Genomic DNA, 22,800 nt, shown 5'->3' with positions numbered 1-22,800 from the left:
CAAGAATAAAATGCTGAAAATGAAATCTGATGCCCAGCAGCTTTCATTTGTTGCTGCAGAGCCAGTTCATTGTACCCTGTATAACAAAGAAAGTTTTAAGTGCCCTTCTTACTTATCTCTCCAGAAGTTGTGACCCCAGTGTCCACACACATCTTCAATTCCTGTCTTCACGTGATCGAAGAACTAAATAAGAAATGTTGATTCATCACATAAATGCATGGATATCATTTGGCCTACCATTAGATTTCATTAATTTTCAACTTACTTCAAAACAGAAAAGCCAAGGCAAAATTCAGGATGATGCTTAACTAAATGCAGTCTAAGCAAACAGGCATGGGCCTGGCTTACAGATATTGAAAGGGGTCAGCTTTGCTCTCACTCACATGCCCAGTGGGCTTCTGGATCCTGTTCTCCCTTGGAGCTCAAAGCCAAGGACAGAAGCCAGTCTCCACAACATCATTGTTGAGCTCCTGCCTAAATCTGGAGTTATTTTTGCCATATTTTCATCTCTTTCAAGTTCCCTAATCTCTTGGAGCTATGCCTGGAACTTTTCCAGGGACTTCCCCAGGCTTGACCATGAGCCAGGTGTGACTTTGAGGAGGAGACAGCCCAAGTGGGCAGCCAGCACTGCCCCTTCTGGATGCACAGAACAGATCTGCCATAGACAACATCCTGAGCTCCTGTTTCAGGGTTCTGTGGTCCTACCTCACCTTGAAGTGCCCTGAGCAACCATTATTAGAACCACATTCTTCCTCAGTCTTTTACCAGTTACAAAAGGCTAAATCAATTCAGCTAAGATCTCACTGGATACCCACAGCAGCTCACAGCCAACTGTGCTCTTGATTCATGGAACACAGTAGGGGTCTCTAAATTTCAGGGGAAAATCCAAAGGGTAAGCTCAAAAATTGACTTTTTGGGTGCCTAGCTTCAGTTTCTTACTGAATGTGACCTTTATTATTCCTAATTTTTGGAATTTAAAATCAGGCTTTATCAGCAGATTTGCTGCAAGCATAATTACATTCAAGAAAACACACAGTGAATGAACCACCATCATTAGAGACATATGCATTCAAAACACAAATCTATTAAGACACTGATGATGTGAGAGTTTATGAAGTTTAAATGTGTCTTTAGGATGATTTTACATGTGTTTAATTAGACTAACTCATCTACAGTGTAATTAAATTGCCAAAGGTTTCTTAATGTAGTTGAGTTCTAAAATAACACATATCTCCTATGTGAAACAAATTACAAAAAACATAATTTAGTTCAACAAGTGAGCAAAACCAAGTGAAGACCTCAAATCAAAAATACTCAATAATTATGATAAGTATAATATAAAGTATAAACTTTGCAGTTATTTTTCTTAAAACAGCTATAGTAAATAAATCTTAAAGAATGAGCGTTTCTCTGTAATGCCATGTGTTAAATCCTTGTCATACTGAAAGCCATCAGGATTTTCATCTCTATGAAGGTTTCATCTGTGACAATGAAGCTACAACATACCCTGTTATAAATTTCTTCACTGACAGCAGGCTGCTTTTTATTTGACCTTTTGACATCAAGAAACTCCACCAGAGGACGAATTGTTATTCCCTGCAAAGAAAAAAGCAAATGTTTCTGTGTTTTTCCATAAATATGAAGGAAGAACAAAGCCCTTCAATCTTCTCTGTCTATCTCTGTCAGAGCAGTAAAAATGGCAGCAAATAACATTTTAGCTCCTAAAATGTTCTTTTTAGCTCCCAAAAATCCAGTCTGACAATCCTAATAGCACATTAACTCTTGTAATATGCAGGTGTTGCACGCAGTTGCAAAGGCCTTGTCAACACACAGACTTCACTGATACAACAGAAGCAAAGAAAGCCCCACTGTCTAGAGCAGAGAGGGCCAAGATGGGTAAATGATGTATTGCTAATGGGATCTGTCTTGTGTAACCTTTGGGTAGGCTCAAGAGTAGCAGAGACCAGAACCAGGACACAAAGACTTTTGGCAAATATGTGTAAATACTATACAGTTCTGAGAGAAAGAACAAAAGTTTTGGCTGCCCCAGAATGATATAATGATTTTTGAACAATTATTTGTGGAAAAACTGACATCACTGTTTATTTGTACAGGCATACTGACAGAGGAGAGAAATCTCATGGTGTTGACATCAGTCCCCACTATTCAAGACAACCATGCCACGTACTTGTTTTCATAAGCAAATTAAGCTTTATCTCAAAAATAGTTAGGTTTCTTTGCCCCATTGCTCACATGGAACACTCCTCCTGAACCTCATTGTTCTGATAATTAGAAAGCTGCTCCTTAATTACACCATGGTCACTTTGTACCACTTTGTTCTTCTGCCAACAGTGTGTTTTTAGCTTAAACAGTGCTCCTCCTTCCCTGATGTTCACTCCCTGATATAAACAGTAATTACATTCCCTCTTCTTCATTTTGCCAAGACCAAGACATTCTGGTCTTCTTTCACACAACAGGTTTACCAGTCCCAAGTGATTAGAACACAACGCTGTTCTCTGCTGGAAACACCTGTTTCAATACACATTTCTTATGCATTGGTGCAATAGGCTTACGTTGTCACCTTCCAAGGTCTGTCATTAAGAAACATCAGCATACAAAAACTCAGTAACATTAATATTCAACAAAACCATCCCCTGGAATCACCTTTTGAGGAATTTTGTCCACAACAACTCATCAGCCTATTATTTCATCAGGGTGGTTGAACACTGAGGCAGCTGCTGAGAAAGGCTGAGGAATCTCCGTTCATGGAGATACTTAATAAAACTGGCCATCACCCTGAGTAAGTAGATCTAGTTTTGCAGGTGGCCCTGTTCTGGGCATGAGGTTGCACTAGACACCCTCAGACCCCAAATACTCTATTAGTCTATTTCCCTTTATAGGAGAAACTGCTAACTCCTTCCTCACTTCCTCATTCACTTTGTAATCACCTGAAAGCCAATCTAAACCTATGTGTTACAAACAGTTAAGTTAATAACCTCCTGTATGGCTCCCCTGTCTTTCACCCCATCCCTAACCAAATAAATGAAAGGGAAGCTTTTACAATAATCTAGTTTGATGAGATTACTCTCAGATTTCTCTATCAAATAATGGTATCTGGTTTCTCTTTGGTAAACCACAGTGCATTTCATAACATATTCCCAACATATCCACATTTTAAAGTATTCTATCCTTTGAAGTCAGTGTTCTCTTCCTTCTTCTCATTCCTCCTATTCATTCAGACCAGTTCTCCATGACCACTGTGATACCAGAGATCTGTTCTTCATATTCTTTCACGTCAGTGGTGCTTTTGAATGGATGTTCAGCTGGTATTCAATATTTCTGCTTAACACCCACATTAAAATCCTGCAGTTCACTTTGCAGCACCCTTAAGTGCTTTCCATTCCTCTTTCCACTCTTCTCTGCACTCAACACCCAGCTCCTTAGTAAACATACAACTTAAATATTCTAACAACTAATTAGTACCAGGGCTTTACCCATATTATCTTTAATCTCTACTGCAACCTCATTGGGTCCTAAATGCTTAATGCTACTTAAATATTCACCTAAGTACTTAATATCTGACATAGTTCTGCTATCTGTCTACTGACTGCATAGCATTTTTTTTCTTTTTTTTTTTTCTTTTGAAGTATGACCATGGAGTAATACAGAAATATGTCACTTCAAGTATGTTCCTTCCAGTAATTTAGGATATCTGTTTTTCTACCCACAGCTTATTCACATCTTGCCTGAGAAAGAAACGGTCCAAAAGAGGAAAGGCATTACCTGAATAAAAACAGTAAAAAATATCACCACGATAACAGCAGTGATGAACAATTTCTTCCTGGGGAACACAGAAGGAGGGAGCAGAAACACAAGTGAAAAGCAAATAGCTCCTCGGAGGCCTCCATAGGCAATAATAAATTGGTCCTTAAAAGTGAGAGGAATTGTCCGAAACACATTAATGATCTGAGTCAGAACAAAAACACCTGAGGGAATAAAAATGGAAATACAAGAAAGAGAAAAAAGGAAATCAAAATTATATTGATATCCCCCACAATGCCAGTACTTGTTCTAAAACATCTGTACTTGCTTCTTACTTGCATGTTATTGAAGGAATAAAATGTTACATAGCAGCTTCAAAACACCACCAAAGAAAAATCTAAATTTCTTCTTAATCGTATCTAGTCACCTCAGGCCAGCTAGATTTAGGACCTGAAGCATCTAACTGATACCTGCAAGATAGCCACTTCTAATGCTGTAGTAATTCTTGTTTCAGCATGGACCACAATCCTAAACTAGTTTTTTAAATGAGACTTAAGGTACATTGGAACAGTTTGGTTTGCCAGCAAATCTGTGCTTTGAACTCTGCAAAATCCTACTCAGCCACTTAATTTTATTTCCATAGACAAGAAAGATGGGGGACTGGGGATGGAGCAAGAAGACATCAATGCATGGTGGCGTACCAAAGGTACAGGTTACAGAGATGCATCAGGCTGGAGAAAGGCATAAGGGCAGACCTTAAGGGAGCAAGCCTAGGGGCCAGGAGTTGAGGGGCAGTATAAGGATATAAGGAAGGGCAGTATATACCTTCGGTATAAGGTTTGCAGAATAGAATATTCTTTTATGAATAAAATGTTCATAAATGACTAATCAGATACATTCACTCAGATTAACAAACTTCGCTGCCACTGCCTTCTGATGGGTAGGATCAAGGCCAAAATGATTTCTGGATTTTGTTTTGGGGTAAAGTGGAAGCTAACTATGAGATTTGGGATACGTTACATATAAAATAATGGAGCTCTCTAAATATCATCATTTTCTGTTGGAAGCAAGGTAGGAAGTATCACTTATAACACGACAAATGGTCTGAGATTTGCTTACCCAGTGCCCTCCAGATTAAACAGAACAGGAGAGTGAAGCTAACGAAGGCCCAATTCCACTCATGGTTCTTTCCAACTGTAGACACTCCCATGAAAATGAAGATCAGGGTCTCACTGACGCTGCTCAACATCTTCATGAAATATTTTATTGTTGTATAGGATTTTTGAGAAACATTTTCCTCCACATATTTATTCATAGTCATGGCACAAGCTGTAATCCTGAAAGGGAAACACAATCTTCTGTTTCATTGACTTTTCACTTTTTCATAGTTCTCTTTAAGATAGAAACTATGACTTATTCCATCACCAACAAACCTCCAAGTTATAGACTTAGTGAACACCCTGTTTTTTGTTGTTGTTGTTTTTTTTCTGTAGTAGGAAGTTTTCTGAGAACACATAAGTGCATGGAGAGTTTTGTCACCTTCTAAACCCACACATGACATTCAGGGGTCACTTAAACTACGCACTTTGAGAAAGGCAGAGCTGAGGAGAGCCAGGGCAGCCCTAGAGAGCAGGGATTGCTGCTCCTATTGCGGCTGAAGGACATCAAAAAACATTATTCAGATACTAACAGATGGGATGGCAACTGTAAGCTCTGGGGCAGGACTTCACTCCCTTCCCATTAGCTGACCAACCAAACCATTCCTGCCTTGATGGCAATGACAACAGCCAGCTCCTTTTTCCAGGCAACATAAACAACAAGGCCACAGAAAACTTCTCCATCCTAGGCTACTGCTTGCTTTCCATATGCATAGAGCTGAGCAAGGCCTCAGAGGAGAAAAACACAGACTGCTGTTGAGCATTTAAAGCACCCAAAACCGAATTAAATTACTTATCTCAGCTGGTAAGTGCAAGAACAGATAGGGCTTACCATGCCTATATGTCCCTTCTCTAGGCTGACGTTAATAAGCATAGTTTCTCTAATGAGGAGGAAGAGCAAAGTGAAGGATGACATTAGCGGTACATCAGAGATGTACTCCATGGCACATGGATGGCTGAGACCACTCATGCAAAGTCTGAAGGCTCAGAGGTGGCCAGTGGTGCTGGCTAGAGGTTAACCTCAAGGTGCAGCCTCAGCGAAGAGAAGTATAGTCTGAATTTCCAAGCAGTTGCCAGTGTGGGCAACTAATACAGAATTGGTTGTGAAACTGCTGTCACTCTTCACACTTAAGGCAAAGCATGTCTTCTCTCACCACAGCCATGTCTTTTCTGCTGTTCTAGTTAATCACAGTATTATACGCATCCATGAATGGATTCTGAGCCAAAATATATAGACTAAATCTAGACAGAGAAGTGCATTTATGTTTCTTTTCTGACTATAGCCCATAAGGATTTATCCCGTGGTTATTAATCCCAGTGCAATGAGTATTTTGGTCCACAATGATTTGCCAACACGGGGAATATCTCCTATGAAAATCTCCAAATTACTCTTAGTCACAAAGGAGAAAAATTAAAGGTATTTCAGATCCATTCATGAAAGAAGCTAAAGGAGGTTTTCTCATGTCTCACAGGCAATCACAGGCACAGAAAATTTTCTGTTGAGTGTGTCCTATCTCCAAGCCAAGAGACCCACCTTTGAACAACTCTGATGTTCCTGTGAGTGCAAATGGAAAGGAAGGCTGAAGAGACCTGAGAATAAGCCTACTGACTGGAATAAACATAAAGGCTTTTTCTTCTAAAAGAAGGGATTAAAAATGACCTGGTAGAAGCATTTCAGTATCTAAAGGGGGGGTACAAGAAAGAAAGGGACAAACTCTTTAGTAGGGTCTGTGGTGACAGGACAAGGGAAAATGGTTTCTAATTAAAAGTGGGGAGATTTAGACTGTATATAAGAAAAAAAAAGGATTTTGAAGTGAGGGTGGTGAGGCACTGGCACAAGTTGCCCAGAGAGGTGATGGATGCCCCATCCCTGGAGACAGTCAAGATCAGACTGGATGGGTCTCTGAGTGACCTGACTGAGCTGTTGGTGTCCCTGCCCATTGCAAGAGTGATGGATTAGGTGAACTTTAGAGGTCCGTTCCAACTTCCAATGATTCTATGAAAAACCTTTTTAAAAAGTGGAAAGAGAAATCTCAGAATGAGCAGTAGCTCCAAAAGGATCTCAGAATAGATTCCAGAATAGATCCCAAATATATATATGCCTATACATCTCAGGAAGAAAGTAGGAGAAGATCTTGACTATGCATGGATTTTGTCCTGACATGTAGTGATGATCCAGCCAGGACGTATACCCAAGCCTGGGAGCTGGGGAATATTCCTGCGTTCCTCAGTTCAGCAACTTCTAAAGTATATGTGAAAAAGGATATCAGCTATCTTTATCATTTTAACCCTCCAGAACTCTTGTCTTCATTGGCAAATCAGCCCTTGTCAAGCCAGAGACTGCACTGATAGAGCTACAAATATGTCCGGTTATGTCATGTCCCCTGATAGCCCTCTTGTGAAGGCACAGCTTAACTGCACAGGTGTAACAAGTCCTGGCTAACCTTCAGTCAACTCGCACATAGCACAGATGGCACTGGGTCAAGTGCAGGGACAGCAAAAGCAATCTAGCAAGAAAGTAATGGGCAGGCTGCAAAACAGCCCCTTCCAGACACAGTCATTTCAGGGTCTCAAAGCTGCAGCTCACTGTCCAAAGCATTAGAGCTGTTGGGTCTGCATCAAAGACAAAACACGACACTCAATACTATTTATTACCCTCTTAAAATAAATAGTTTACATGATTACATCCATTTAGAAAAGCCCTGCAGCTTGGGGAGTGTGGAGGGAAGCTCCGAACACAGTTTGTTTTTGGATTCTGAGGTAATGGAGACACTGAAATAGATGTCTGATAAGAATCTGTCACCAAATTAATCTGGATCTTTACAACCTGTAACCTAAAACACCCACCACGTTTAACTACAAGAATTTAAAGGGACTATGCTCTTATGTACAGAATATCCTTTTCAGTCACATTTTGCATTTATCCAATTAGTACTGACAGCTGAGATGATTCACCAATGTAACAAATTGTGTTGTACTTTCTTTGTACTATTAAGTACTATCAAGTACTAATAAGTACTATTCCACAGCTAATCACTGTTCACTTCTAGCCCTGATTTATGTGACCTGAGGAGGTTGCCCTTATCAAGAAACGGAGGAGAAAACAGTAATTGCAATTAACTTGCAGCCTTCTGTGTCTTTGAAGAGCTCTCCTGTACAAACAGTAGAGTTTCTGTCAGGAGTGCAAGAAACTAGGCCCCTGCGTTCAATCCTCAAGTTTCCTTGACCTACTAACTTCACAGTAGTTTCAATGTTTTTCCTTTCAGCCTGCTAAATCACTGCTGCAAGTAAAAACCCAAAACATATTAATAGTCCTGCCTCTTCACTGCCTTCATAACAAATTACTAAGCGACGAATACAGCATTATAATTAGAAATGGGAACCAGGCAGATAAAGTTCAGATTTACATCTGTAGTTTTCACACTCTGATCCTGATGCCAGCTCGGCTCTAATTACAGGAGGACCTCCTTCCTCTGCTGTAGAGCACTTTCTCACGGCAGCTGGCGAGGACTGAGTCAGGGCTGGAGATATTTTGGCTGAGTGACCCTGTGCATGGGCTACACACGGGTACTTCAGGAATCATCTGTTTCCAGAGTGAGTACGCAGACTTATCAGAGGAACAAGAGAGCACCTCTCATTTCCTTTTTGCCAAGGAATTCCTGCTTGCACAGAAAAGAGGCACTCTGTGCATGTGTCTTTTATATGCTATAGAACACTACATGCTCCTGCCCGTGTTTTCTGCCTGAAGTGCAGCACAGTGTGTATGTGCAAAGCCTTGCAGTGAATCCTTAATAATCTGGGTACGCAGGAAGAGAGTATCAGTAGTTCAGTACATAGGATACAGGTGAAAGAAAGGAAACTCTGCATTTCTTCCCTACAGGCTGAGCTACAAATGACTCCAGAATACTGGAACAAGCCAGGTTGCAAGGGGCACCTCAAGGTCATATGGCCCAGGCTGACTCTGAGACCAGAACTGAGTGGCTGGGACCAGGGCACTCACTGCAGAGCATAGCACAGGGCTCAGCCCCATGCTGCACTCCCACACAAGGCAGAGTATTCTCTAGAGCTCAAAGCCTAACTAAATGCAAAGGGCACAGGGTACAGAATCACAGAATCATTAAGGCTAGAGAAGACCACTAAGATTATTTTAGTCCAGCTGTCATCCATTCCCCACCATGCCCACTAACCATGTACCTCGGAGCCACATCCACACGGCAGGTACTTCAACATCTCCAGGGACAGTGACTCCATCACCTCCCTGGGCAGCCTGTTCTAGAGCCTCACCACCCTTTCAGAGAAGTAATTTTTCCTAATATCCAGCCTGAGCCTCCCCTGGCTCAACATGAAGCCATCATTTCTTGACCTATCACTGTTACCGGATAGAAGAGGCCAACCCCCACCTCACCACAACCACCTTTCAGGTAGCTGTAGGGAGTGGTAAGGTTTTCCCTGAGCCTCCTCTTCTCCAGACTGAACAATTCCAGTTCCCTCCAAGGTGATGTGGGGGTTACAGGAGCTGCAGGTGTTTAGCAGCACTGCAGGGAGGGGGCTAAGTTGTGTGTGCCACAGTAGCAGACCTCTGCAGAGGTCCCAAGGTATTCAGCTCCCTCAGCTATTTTGAAGCCCACTTGCAGTCAAAACATGCATAGGATATTTTAAAGACAATTGATTTTCTGTTGTACTGCTGGATGAAAAAAAAAACAGCACACACACACACAAAAAAAAAAATAAAAATAAAAATAAAAATAAAAATAAAAATAAAAATAAAAATAAAAATAAAAATAAAAATAAAAATAAAAATAAAAATAAAAATAAAAATAATAAAAATCCTGGAGTCTTTCTATACTGTTCTGCACCCATTCAAGGGCTGCCATTACAAACAGAAATGAATAGCTCACTGGTGCCACATGAAGTAATGGTGTGCTGGTTCCCACTGTGCCCTTTCCATTTTATCCCGGATGCAGACTGTCCAGTTCAGTATTTTCCTGCATGCTGATACAACTTTTTCCATGCACAGTTTAGCCACACATCTTTGGCTTTGAAGCTCTTTGAGTATTTGATCATAGGATGTCAAAAACATTTGACTTAAGAAGTGGAGGAAACTAGAAACCACACAAATGCTATGAATAGAAGGTGGGGAAAGAGATGGCTCATTTATGAACTCGGCCAAAGTGGATGCATACATTGCTTTATTTAGACTCATATCAGAGAAGGAGACCTATGCAAGCTTTAGATCTTTACTTACATTACAGTACTGACCCCTGTGGTTTCATGGCACATTTCTTTTTTTATCAGCTGTAAGTTTCCATGTAAATTGTTTCCCAGACCCAGAAAAACTTATACTATCAGAACTATGATATCAAACCTATCTTCACATTCTTACAGGATAACTATCAAATGAAGAATTTTCAAGCTTTAGTGACACTCAATAGTAACAAATAGGCTTTCAAATATCTATGTTTCGTATGCCTGAATGACTCACTTTTGCCACCAGAACAACACAAAGTCATTAAAGAAGGTCAGCCTTTTAAAAATATTACTTGGAACCTGAGAAAACCATTTAAGCATATCAAGTGTCCTAAAGGCTCTTTCTAATGATGAAGCTGTTATAGTACAAACAGCATCAAGAGAGAGGCTGTGCTTTCTCTTTATTGAAGCCCAGGAGGGAAAGCCTGCAGAGGAAAAATATTTTTATCTGTTAGCAGTGGGAAGAATAATATTATTTTGTACATAGCAATGTATTCAGAGAGCATTGTAACACACAGGCACATGTATCAAGTTATTAAACTGAAGGTTTATATCATCGTAGGACTAGATTCTGCAAATCTTACTGTATTTGTAATGAAGCAGGAGGACAAGCATTGTCTCCACTGAATGGCATTTGCTGGCTGCTCACATGACTACATGAAGATGCAGTTTCACAATACCTTGGCATCGGCAGCAAAGCCAGCTCATGAGGTTTGCAGCTACCACTGCCACTCCCTGCCTGCCATGGCTGCCCCCACATCATTGTGTACCACCCCCAGGCAATGCCTGTGACCAGTGGCGGGGTCTCATGAGGACACAGGTCACCCAGCTGATCTGAGGTAAAAATAACCCCACCAAAAATACTAGGGATTATTTTTAATTTGGAAGGTTTCAAAGATATGGTTTATGGTGTGATGCCACAGGCAGTTTTAGCGACACAGCTGGCGTGGTGGCAAGCTGAGACAATGGGCTGGGAGCAGAATGGGAGAAGCCACAAATCCTCAAGGCAGCTCCACTGCCATGCACAGTGGAGTGAGACCATATGGCAGGGTTTGCAAAATCTGGTCCTCTCTGCAGTTCCCATTCTTATTTGGGTGCTATTATTACTGAAGTTTGGGGTACTTACGCCACGATGCCAGAGAGGTGAAACATCTCTGCGGTGAGGTAGGAAAGGTAACTGTACAGGAAAACAAAGAGCGGCTCAATCACTCGGATTTTATGGGTGAAACGGGTGGTAAAGGCTGCTACAAATCCCAAAAGGATTCCAATCAATACTCCACCGATCCCCACTATAAAGAAGTTAGCAATCCCAGCGAATATGTCAATAACCTGAATTGTGCGCATCTGGCAGAAAGACTTGAACAAATTGTACAGGACCTATGAGAAAAAGAAAGCACATTATGTTTCTGAATTCTTCTTAATTTCCCTTTGTGTCTTTGCGTTTCTCTGCTTCATGGTTGGACTCTGTATTTCTCTGTTTACATTGAACCTACTTTTGAGAAACATTGGACTGCAGCCACCCCAGAGATTACAAGAAACATGGCATCCATGCAGCGGCCTTTCTCTGATTTACTTAACCATTCTGAATGCAATAGTTTAAGGACTTCCAAACCTTAGATTGTTTCTAGAGATTTCGATTCAATTCCCATAGAAGACCTGTGTATTTGCCCAGTTCCATTTCCAAAATTCTTACAACTGCCCTCCTTAAACAAATGAGATGAATGGGATTATAACATTTTCTAGGCCAGATCTCCTTTTCTCTCTATATATAAAACAATAATATAAAGCCCAAGTTCCTCAAATCAGTAGTTACTACTAAAAAGTCAATAACAGAATCAATCACTCTTAAAAAAAAATCTTAAATGGTTTTCACAGTTGCAGATTTATTTGGAAGATTCAAGCATTGCCCAATGTTACATGTGTGCTTCCAGCCTTGTGATATCACGGTGGCTACATGATCCTCGTGTACAGGCCAAAGTTTGGTCCTATTCCTAGAACAGAGCACACCTAAGCCAGAAGTAGAAACTGGGGTCATAGACTTAGCCACCATGCTCATAACAAATACCAGCTTGGGCAGCTTACAAGGAGTTTAATCTGTGCTTTCTTTATGGACTTCTTAGCAAATCAAACAGGCTTCTCTATCAGAAATGCTACTTGAAAGAACAATCTTTTATCAGCACTTGCATTGTGCCAACATTGTAGGTATTTGAATGCTGGGAAGGATTTGCCACCTTTGCAGCCTTGTTCTCTCACACGACAGAAAGTTAGCTTTACAGCTCTTCTTAGCCAAAATTTGAGAAGTCTTACATAGGCAAAAGCCCTCGCTAAAGAGTAATTGAAGATACAGGCTATTAAGGGTCCTTTGAGCTAAGTGAAAGGAAAGAACTGAAAGAGAAAAAAAGCATATTCCAGCACAAGCATGAACAAAAAACAACCACACAAGGTTAAATCAATCATAGCAGGGTCACCAGTTATTTCTGATTTCCATATCAGACCAACAAGCAGGGGAAGAGGAAGAACATGAGCTGCTTGCTTCTAAAGTGCAAAATCCTCAGGATGAGTCCACCTGGGAGAAGTGTCATTTTTCACCTGGACAAACCCATTCAACTTGCTGCTGCGAGGCAGACTCACAGCTTTTTTTGCCCTGTTCCTCGATATTATGCCCTGTGCAGGACAGGAAAGTAATGTCATATGCTTCACTGGTTTTCACTCTGCTTTTATTTCTAGACCTGATGAATTTGCATGGAGAGAAGCATACCAGAATTAAGCCTCCTAACAAGGTGTGCCTTTGTTAGTCATTTTACAAAGACCCTTCATTCCACAGACTCACAGGGCTCCCTGAATCACAAGCTGAAAAAATAAAAAATAGTGCTTTTTTGTGTCAACAAAGGAGAGAAATCTTACGAAACACTTCTTTACAGAAAGAGTAGTTAAACACTGGAATAGGATCCCCAGGGAGGTGGTTGAGTTACCATCCCTGGATGTGTTTAAGAACCATTTGGATGTGGTGCTCAGGGATATGATTTAGCAGAGGGTTGTTAGAGATAGGGTACTATGGTTAGGCTGCGGTTGGACTTTATGATCTTTGAGGTCTTTTCCAACCTGAGTAATTCCATGATTCTATGATCTCCCTGAGTCACCTCTTGGCACTTGCAATTGCCCCTGTGTTGCACTATTCTTCAAGATACCTTCTCATCTACCTCAGTATGGATTGTGGAACATGATCATTTTCATTGAGTCAAACAGCCTTGTTTTACATTTTCAAAAGTAACTATATAAGTATATATATATATTTATACACATGTTTGGCAAGTAACTGAAGAAAGGTCACTGACACCTGCTTGTAAAGCATATAATTTTGACCTACTCAAGCAACAGCCTTCCCACAGGATCGCTTCATCTCCACCGCAAAGTACTCAACCTGCAAACAGAATAGAGTCTATTTCCAGCATAGATGTTAATATAGAGTCTACTGCTGCAACTTATTTGAGAGCAGAAATGCAACGTTCATTGTTGAAAACCATGTCATGCTGTAAGCAGTAGCTAAGACTATGGAATGTCACGAAAATTATTTTAATCTCCTTCTTATTGTTCTCTATTTGCACTACTGTGCAAGAGATTGCAATCAGGTTCTATTCCATTTTACTGCACAGGTAGTTCAGATTTACAGCTCTCATTAAGCTTTCAGGTGAGTTAAACAACAGCAACAACAGCCACATTTTGCAATGCACTTGGCATGCAAACTGTTTTTATTCAAGTTCAAGATTTACTCAACATCCTTTAGCTGAACTTGCTGAAGGTTACACCAAGAGTCATCAGTCACTAATGTTTCTAATCGTGTCTCAGAGTATACATGCTTTTCCTAGACACTAATTACTTATTTTCATCTCTTTTCAGTTATTAGTTTTTAATTCTGAAATTACTCGAAAGCACTCTAAAGTAATGGTTTTGGTAGAGGTAGAATGCAGAGTGCTGCTGCAATGTTTTTAATACAGGAATAATATTATTGTAATGAAACTGGCTCCTTCTGTGAGATTTTAAGCCCAGAATAGGAATTTGAACCTCTAAAACTCAGCTACAACTGTGATTTTGCCATTTAATTTCCTCACGGTAGCTGTCACTAAACTGGGTGATTGGTAAGGCACCAACCAAATGAGAAGAAATACAATTGACTGGCAAATATTGTACTCAAATAAATTCAGGTTTCAGAATTCCACTGGTGGGATCATCCAAATTGTGAAACCAGTTAGGCATGAAAGCCATATGAAAACCACAGCAGAGCTGAGATTCCTGAGAATGCACACCCTGCTTTATAGCTAAAACGAAGGTGGGGTAACAAGTTTCCTGAAAAGGGAAAGCACAGACGACACTGCTTTCCTAAGGAAAGCTTTTATTAGCAGCAGCCCAGCAGTGCAAGCAGGTTAAAAGAAAGTATGGCTTAAAGTATTTAGGAAGCATGTTTACTGGAGTCATGCTGTGAAACACTGCCCATGGCCAGCCTGACCTCAGCACCTCTCCTGCCCCATCCTGCATCCCACCACAGGCATCTGAAGCAAGCACTGCTCCAGCAGCACCGCCATGATGTGGGAGCAAGGTCCACCCAGGGCACTCAAGAACAGCCTCATGAGATTGCCTGAGTTACATTTTCAGTTTAAGCACGGTTGCAGGTGTGCAAAATCATAACAAGGAGCCATTAGCAGACCAGTGCTTAGCTTAGTGGAAACCACTTGATCTCTTGCCAGGAACCACCCCTAAGCAATAGCTGGGAAGTAAGACCAAACAGACTCTAGATCCCTTTCACTCCCCACGAATACACGAATGGCCACTGCACCTGCTGGGTTGGCTCTACGGGCTCCTGAGAGTACGTCTCTCCATGGTGGGGCAATGGGGCAGGCACTTCGTGAGAATGGACTCTGAGGAAGGCAACAATGATGCCCACAGGAAAGCCACAAATCACTGCCATGCCAGCGCCTAAGAAAAAGGTACCTTGAAGTAACCCACCATTGGGCACTGGTGTGCACACACACTTCCACCATCAAGATGAAGTGTTTTGCTAGCAAAACTTTAAATACTGACTGCTGGTCCAGTAGAAAGGCAATTGATTTTGTGATTCGAAAAAAAAACAATTTTAGAAGAAAAAAAAAAAAAAATAAAAAACTTACATTAACATTAAAGTAGCCCTTTTTCCGTCTTGAAAAATAATACAAAAAGGATTGCCTCGTATATGTGCTCATTAAGAGTGAATAAAGACAGACACAGCCATGGCTGAATTGTCTGGAACTCAGAATATACACCCACTGTTTTCCCCAACTGTCTTACATGCCAGTTCAGTAGTAACAGGCAGATGCAGCTGTAAGCTGAAGAGAACAGCTAGGCTTTAAGGCAAGGCCATACAAAGGGATGCAACATAGAGTCTGGTAATGCACAAAGTGTACGTGTGTACAGCACTACGCCTCAGGGCACACGAGAAATCATCAGTACCAAGGCTCAGATTAAAAGCTTGAGATACACAGGTGTTAAGCAGGTGAAGGAATGTCCCAGAAAGGTGGAAAACTGAAGGATAATTCTGTATGGAGTGGGACAGTCGATAAGAAGCCAGTGACAGAGACAGGGAAGGTGAGGACCTAATTCATCAATCTTCCTGATCCTTCTGTCATATGAAAAACAATGTGTTTCCATGGCTCATAAAACAGAAAGCATGCCATGACATAGTTAACATGGGCAGGATTGCAAGTAAGGTGTAGATAAATGGGAGTCATGTTCCAGCCACAGTGTCATCAGGTACAAACAAGGGGCACTGGGAGTATTAATGGAATTTACAGATTTCTGTCCTCAGGTCAGCTCCACAAACCTGGTGCAGCTAGTTAATGATTAGAAACTGCTAACTCCAGGTGGCTGTCCTGGATCATCTGTGGCCTGGGAGAATGTATGCATGGGCTCTGTGTAGTCTGAACCAGACAGGCACATGCAAACACCTGGCATCACCTGGATCCCATGCCCATGGTAGCTGAATGACACATCCATTCTCCCTGAGAACACCTCACATTGTCGCTTTTGCCTGTCCCATCCAACTACAGTTGTGCACATGAGGCAAGCCTCCAGTTTAAGATTACGGAAGTGATAGAATTCAAAGGTACAGAAACTAAAGAGGTCAGGTAGTAAAATCACTTGAGCAAATATGCTACCATTGCCCGTTCCTCTGCTGTAGCTATTGTAGTTCCTAAACCTGAAGTTCAGAGAATTACATAAATGCATTAGCACTTACTTTCCCCTTTTAGCAAACTGCAATAACCACATACATTCAAACAGACAACACAGTGGCATGCAAGCAGTCATTTATCATTTTAATCAACTAATCATTTATCTGGTAACTTACCACAGTTATAGCATCATTCAGCAATGATTCCCCAAATACCAGAATGTAGAGCTGCTCATTGACATGGATATTTTCAAACACAGCCAGCACTGCCACAGGATCCACAGCTGAAATGAGGCTGCCAAAGAGCAAATTCTGCAGCAAGGTGATATCAGTCAAACCAAATGCACTGATCTGGCAAATTCCAAAAAGTGAAATCCCAATGCCAATAGCATTCCAGAGTGTGCCCACCACGGCATACCAGAATATAGTACCAAAGTTCTCAAAGAAAAGACGAGTTGGCATGAAATATCCAGCGTCGAGTACAATTGGCGGTAGAAGATACAAGAAAAACACATCACTGTTCATTACAGGTGGGGACTTCTCCTCTGCTCCAAAAATAATCCCACCAAGAAGCAATCCAACCAGAATAAGGAGACAGCTTTCAGGTACAATTGAGGGCAACTTGTGATAGAGATGGAAGCCTTCAAAGGAAATTCAAACACAAGAAAATGAAAAGGTTATTTGCAAAGAATCCAACCAACTACTCCACATTCTGTTATCTTAGTCTCTGTAGTGAACAAACAGCAACTGCAGGACAGTTTCATTTTCATTGACAAGACTGAAATGGACCACCATCACAGGTCAATGTAAACTTGTCATCTAGCATAGTTAGTTCAGTTAATTTGATGGAGACACAATCTAATAGCTAATCCAGTAACTTAGAATCCTACAGGAACACATTCAAAACGCTTCTTCTAACGGGAAAGTGACACCTAGGTAGAGAAAAAAAAAAAAATCAGGATAACCACCCTTCCTCCATGCCCAGCTTCACAAAGGAACTTAAGAAACAAACACATTCATTTTATTTTCAGGCTTCTTTTGGAGTCTGAAAACCAGGGTCACTACCACATGACCTGCATCCACTCAACCAAGGCACTTTCTCAGTGACCATGAGGAGGCATCATCAGCCATGTTACTCTATAGCGGAGTCTCCAAATTGGTTTCACAACAACAAAAATACGTTTTCCATGAAGGGACAATAAACTGCAGCTTGTATTATTATATGAATCCTTCTCTATCACATGAATTATAGTAGTGTCAAGAGTCTGTCACAAAAATTTCTGCAGAGTGCTAAAAAAATAAAGAATAAAAAAAGGCTTTGGAAGGAGACTTAAGAGTTGAGTGGTTCCATTGCCTACAAAAAAATCTCAAAGCCACATAGTTTTGACTTAAAGATTCCAATTACTTTTAGAAGTTGATTACTGTGTAGGGGTGACTTTCAGTAACGAATGGCAGATGTTTGAAAGGAACTTACTTTGGCCAATCTAATGGAATGGTCAACCCTATGCACAAAGGTCACATTCCAGGTCGTGGCGATACCAATCTTTTCCAGGCTCCTCCTTATCTATATTTGGCCCATATAATTATATAGAAAACTATCCACACCCACAAGATCCTACAATTCCCGCCTAAGTAAAAAGCATTTAAATTATTTTAAATGAGAGCTGCGTGGAAACACTGGGTGTGGTAATAACGGGCGTCTATTTCAGTAAAACTATTTCAGTAAAATTCACACCTGTAGTCGAAACAGTTAAACTTCTGCAAACTTGGAAAGGTTCACATCCAGGTTCCCAGTCTGAGGCTTCTGTATGTTGTAGCACTTACTCTGTTAGTTCTCTTTTCATCACTGATTTTTTTTTTCCAGGTAAAAGAAAGCTTGATTTTATCATTATGGAAAACAAATGGTTAAACAAGACTAAGGGGGAAGTTGTTCTGACCTACAGAATTTTACTTATGTATTCAATAACTATTAAAGCTGTTCTTAACAATAAACAGCTCAAGCCTCCTTTCTTTCTCTCTTCTGGATGAACAGAGTGCTTTTTAATATATGTCTTGTGACGCATTAGGATTGCTAAATTCACTATCGTTCTTTGAAACAGGAATCACTAGGATCCAGTCTGCTGTATGAGCAGAGCAGGTAATGACCCCAGGAAGATAAGAATTGCCTCTCGTACACTTGTCTCTTCACCTTTCAGACACTTCCACTTGAACATATTATGGTCTGTCTTCATTTCTGCAGTGGCAGGAAGCCAAAATTTCTGACAGAGTAATTAAGAAGATTCTCCTGAGTAAGTAGTTTTTGCTAGAAGATCTAAAAGCCCTTGAAAAGTATCTTGAAACATTTTCTCAATAAAAATTGAAAACAAGGGAATTTATACAAATGCAGATTTTAATGAGGGGAAAGAAAAAAAAAGAAACAAAACAAAACAAAACCTTCCAAGCAGGTCTATCGCAAAAGCAATGAAACGTCTATTATGGACATAAAATAAAAATCTTTTTCTTGTTTTTTTCCTTTACGAGTCACTCTTTAGAAAGTTCATACCTTCCCAGAGCACTTGGTACTCTACCTCATCCTTGAAGGGTTCCCACTAAGCAGCACATGAATGACCTTTGGCTGAACCCAAGACCGTACCTACTTTCTCCTCTTCTGACCCTGTTCTTGGACTCTTGACTATGCAGTAGAAGCATGGAAGATGTTTACCCTCAGGCCACTGGGCACTGCCTTATGTGCAAGTTCATTATTCTTCAAGCTGAAAGGACCTTAGAGTCCTGGTTTCCTATTCTTGGGTGAAGTCTAATGCTTTCTGATGCTGACGGTGCCACTGAGACTTTCGATTGTGTGTGAGTGGTCCAATTCTCGGGGTTCAGGTGCTGAACAGTTTTACTCAGGGAAACTTTTTATTTGGGAGAGAAGTGCTGGAAGGATATCATGGAATGGTTTGGGTGCAAGGGACCATAAAACTGTCCCAGCCCCAACCCCTGCTGTGCACAGGGCTGCCCCTCCACCAGCTCAGGCTGCCCAGGGCCCCATCCAACCTGGCCTTGAGCAACTCCAGGGATGGGGCATCATGTCAGTTCTGAGAAGCAGCACTTCTAATTGTGCTTGTGATTAAGCATATGAGTAATGACAATCTGGGTGAGTTAGACAACGTTTTCTAAGTTTAGGGGCATAGGAGTTCAGCAAGACAGGGCAGTAAGCAGACCAGTCTCACTGCCTAAAGATTACAGCGTGTTTGGGGTGCACTGGATTCCACTTAATGCACCGGTGAGCTCATCAGCATGTTAGCGACATACCTCATGTATGGTATCACCACACAAGATAAGTAACTAGAGGTAGACAGAAATTAGCAATTCTGCTCAAGGCAATTTCTTAGATTTCAAAAGGTGCTCTTGCTCTCTGTTGGAATATAAATGCTAAGTTTTCTATTTTCTATGTACTTCACGAAAATGCTTAGGTTCTCACCCTTTCTTAGGCTGTCCCTTGCACTTTTGATAATTCCAGTCTACAGTAAAGGGTCTGAGAAGCCTTTCATTTAGATATCCCCCATCGCCAACGAGCAGATCTTTGAATGCTTCCACTTCAATCGAACTGCACTTCTGCAAAAACATGCTCATTCAAAAAGGCAGTTAGCAGGTGCTGGGATACAGCTGGGATCCTAAGGATGTGATGAGAGCTGTTATTAGCACAACCTTATCTTCCACGTTCCCTGCAGCTGAGCAGAATGTAGGGCTCTGTTCATAAAGGCTTGCTGCTCAGCAGTGCTCTATGTAAGCACCCTCTGCCCAGCCCCAGAAAGGAATGCACGATGCCAGATTAAGCACCCAAGTTTCCTGGGCAGTGCGTGTGCCTCGAGGTGGCACAACATGAGCAGGATGTCTGCACTGCCTGGAAGAAATGTAGGAAGAAGGATGCCCCAGAGAGCTGCCTTGCAGAAGGGGCTCAACACTCCTCTCCATCCCTTTGAACTAAGGGAAACCATCCTGTCCTACAGACTTAGGCTTGGGAGTGATGAGATCCCATGCTGGGCAGGTGCAAGCGATGCAGTCGCTGGATAAGGAGCCCAGCAGGAGTCTAGGAGCCAGAACTGGATGTTCCTAATTCCAGCCCCACAGCCGGGGCCCTGAAGGTAGGCGTGGTAGAGCTGGCGCAGCCACACCTGGTACCTGGCCCTGGCTGCTTGCAGCATGCTTCTAACAGCAGGGACAGTGCCCTACATCTGCCACATCAACCATCCTTTGATGTAGCTGAAGGGATTTGACAATTACAGGCATTTCTCCTCATTTACACTCTTAGCTTATTCATTGCTCTGCAGTCAGCTTGGGAAATAAAAGTAGGCAACTCTCATTTTCTTAATTTTTTAGATGCCTGTGCACTAGCAAAATGCCATGACAGTTATAATGCATAGAGTCCTGCAGAATCTATTACTGTGTATGTATGTGCTGACATGTTTCAGATGGATTACCTATAGTGGTTAATGAAGCAAAAGGAGCGTTAGTTCATTGAACAGTTCTTGCTGTATCTAGGCTCAGAAGCCAGAGCAAATCTGCAGCACTCGACTGGCTGAGTTCTTTCCCAAATCCCTTATGTTCTGGCTATGACGGTTCATGATTTATCTGAGTGCATCACTCTGAAACTATATCCTGATTCTGCAAACACCTACGTTCATCCTCAAGGCTAAATATGCACCTTTAACGCATTTAGATGTGCAACCTGAATAGCTGGCTGCATGATAAAGGTACTTCTGCAGAAAGTGATGAAGCTACAGTGAGGTAGTGGGGTGGAAGATCAGGCTCCCAGCTCAGTGCTGACTGTAGCTGGAGGTGAGCAGCAGTGTTCATTTTTGCAGAAACTCAATTACCTGACATGTAATGTGTAAATAATGTGACCCCATTTAAATGTCAGAAGAAGACACGTCAAAATTTTATCGAGCTCTTCCATCAAAGTACGATCACAGCTCTGTCTGAAATCACAGAATCATAGGATAACCATAGTTCGAAGGGTCCAACAAAGAGCATTGAGTTCAACTCCTGGCTGCACACAGGACCACCCAAATCTGTGCCACAAAGTCAAATTTCCCAGTTAAACAAAGGATGTACAGACTTTTTTTATTTGGTTTCCACAGGTCTATCCTTGATCCCTGCCATTATCTTTTAGTTGAGACAGTTGAGTCCATCATATATAGCTTTACTGACTCTAAAGTAGGTCTCTAGTATGCATTTTCCTGATATCTTTAGATGAGTCTGCTGTACTCGTTTATTTGGTCTGGGGTACAGAAAGCTCATAGGGCACACGGCCCGTAAACCACACTAAACAGTGAAACTATGCAATACAAATAATTTCCACATGAGGGAATAAGCGGCCTTTCTCACTCATTCAGATCTGCACTTTCTGTCTTTCTCGGGACACGAGTGAATGGTGGGGAAAGTACAACAAGGAGTCTTCCTCATAAATATTTGCTCTTCATCGATCTGTTGTTCTGTTATGAAGCTGTCATTAGAGCCGGCGTTACTATAAGAGGAAGAAAACAGCGCTCCGACGGCAGCAGAGCCATCAAGGAACACCCTGCCGTGCCCGGCTGAACTCTGCTTTCCAATCCTACCAGCCCGTGATTTAGCGGGCGGCAGGTTACCGCTGCTCACCTGCACCTTCCCCCCCCAAACCCTCCGAACGAGCCCGTCCCGGGGCATGACGCTAAGAAGGGGCATCGCCAACCCCGGGAGCCCCGCCCCGCTCTCCCCTCCCGGCGCTTCGCTCCCCGCACCGGGCTCCCGCTGCGGTCCCGGTCTGCGGGGCACGGGAATCCCCGTGGGCCGCGCTCACCGATCTTTGCGAGGGAGGCGAGCAGGATCCAGAGGGTGATCTCGAAGGGGATCTGCACGTGGGGATAGTCCAAGGTGAAGACGTGCAGCCGCGTCTCCTCGAAGGCTGTGCCGCTGGGGCTCGGCGGGGTGCCGGTGCCCATCGCCGCCGCGCCGGGTGCCTGGCTCCCCGCGGTGCCCCGCACCTCCGTCGCCGCTGCTACCAGCACCGCCAGCACCGTCAGCAGCCCCCTCGGCGAGCCACGGCGCGGGGGGCCGCCACCGCCACCCATGGCACCCCCGCCGCCGCCCCGCTGCCGGCCCCGCCGCCGCCCTACGGCCCCGAGCCGGCCGCCGCCACCATCCCGCCGCCAGCGCCGCGGACACCTGCCGCCGCCGCGGCCCCGCCGGCTCCGCCTCTCGCCGGTGACTGGGCGAGCCCCCGCCCGGCGCCCCGTGAGCCCCGGGGCCGCCCCCGCTGCCCCCGGCCGCCGCCCAGCCGCTGTCAGACGGCGCGGTGCTGCTGGGGCCGGGCGGCGGAGTGAGCTGCGAAGTGTGAGTTAGTCCAAAGGAGTGTTGTGTGTGTCATGTGTGCATACGTACGGCAGGAGGGAGTTAGCGCGCTACAAACATCGA

The 22,800-nt window shown here is 42.7% G+C and overlaps 1 protein-coding gene across 1 annotated transcript in view; it reads right to left on the bottom strand.

The window, feature by feature from the left end:
* The window catches only part of LOC107306704 (sodium/hydrogen exchanger 2-like), a 31,849-nt gene extending 9,370 nt beyond the window's left edge, over positions 1-22,479 (bottom strand). The window contains exons 1-7 of the mRNA XM_015850036.2: positions 22,187-22,479; positions 16,543-17,006; positions 11,293-11,543; positions 4,882-5,099; positions 3,784-3,986; positions 1,507-1,596; positions 113-183 (exon numbers count right to left, since the gene is read on the bottom strand). Coding sequence (XP_015705522.1) covers positions 113-183; positions 1,507-1,596; positions 3,784-3,986; positions 4,882-5,099; positions 11,293-11,543; positions 16,543-17,006; positions 22,187-22,457 — 1,568 coding nt within the window. The 5' untranslated portion in view covers positions 22,458-22,479. The remainder of the gene's footprint in view (positions 1-112; positions 184-1,506; positions 1,597-3,783; positions 3,987-4,881; positions 5,100-11,292; positions 11,544-16,542; positions 17,007-22,186) is intronic.
* Between the last annotated feature and the right edge of the window lie 321 nt (positions 22,480-22,800).

The sequence above is a fragment of the Coturnix japonica genome, chromosome 1 (assembly GCF_001577835.2).
Source record: "Coturnix japonica isolate 7356 chromosome 1, Coturnix japonica 2.1, whole genome shotgun sequence".
In the NCBI taxonomy this organism is placed as follows: Eukaryota; Metazoa; Chordata; class Aves; order Galliformes; family Phasianidae; genus Coturnix; species Coturnix japonica.
The sequence above is the reverse complement of the archived record's forward strand: the minus strand, read 5'-3'. Positions and strand labels throughout refer to the sequence as shown.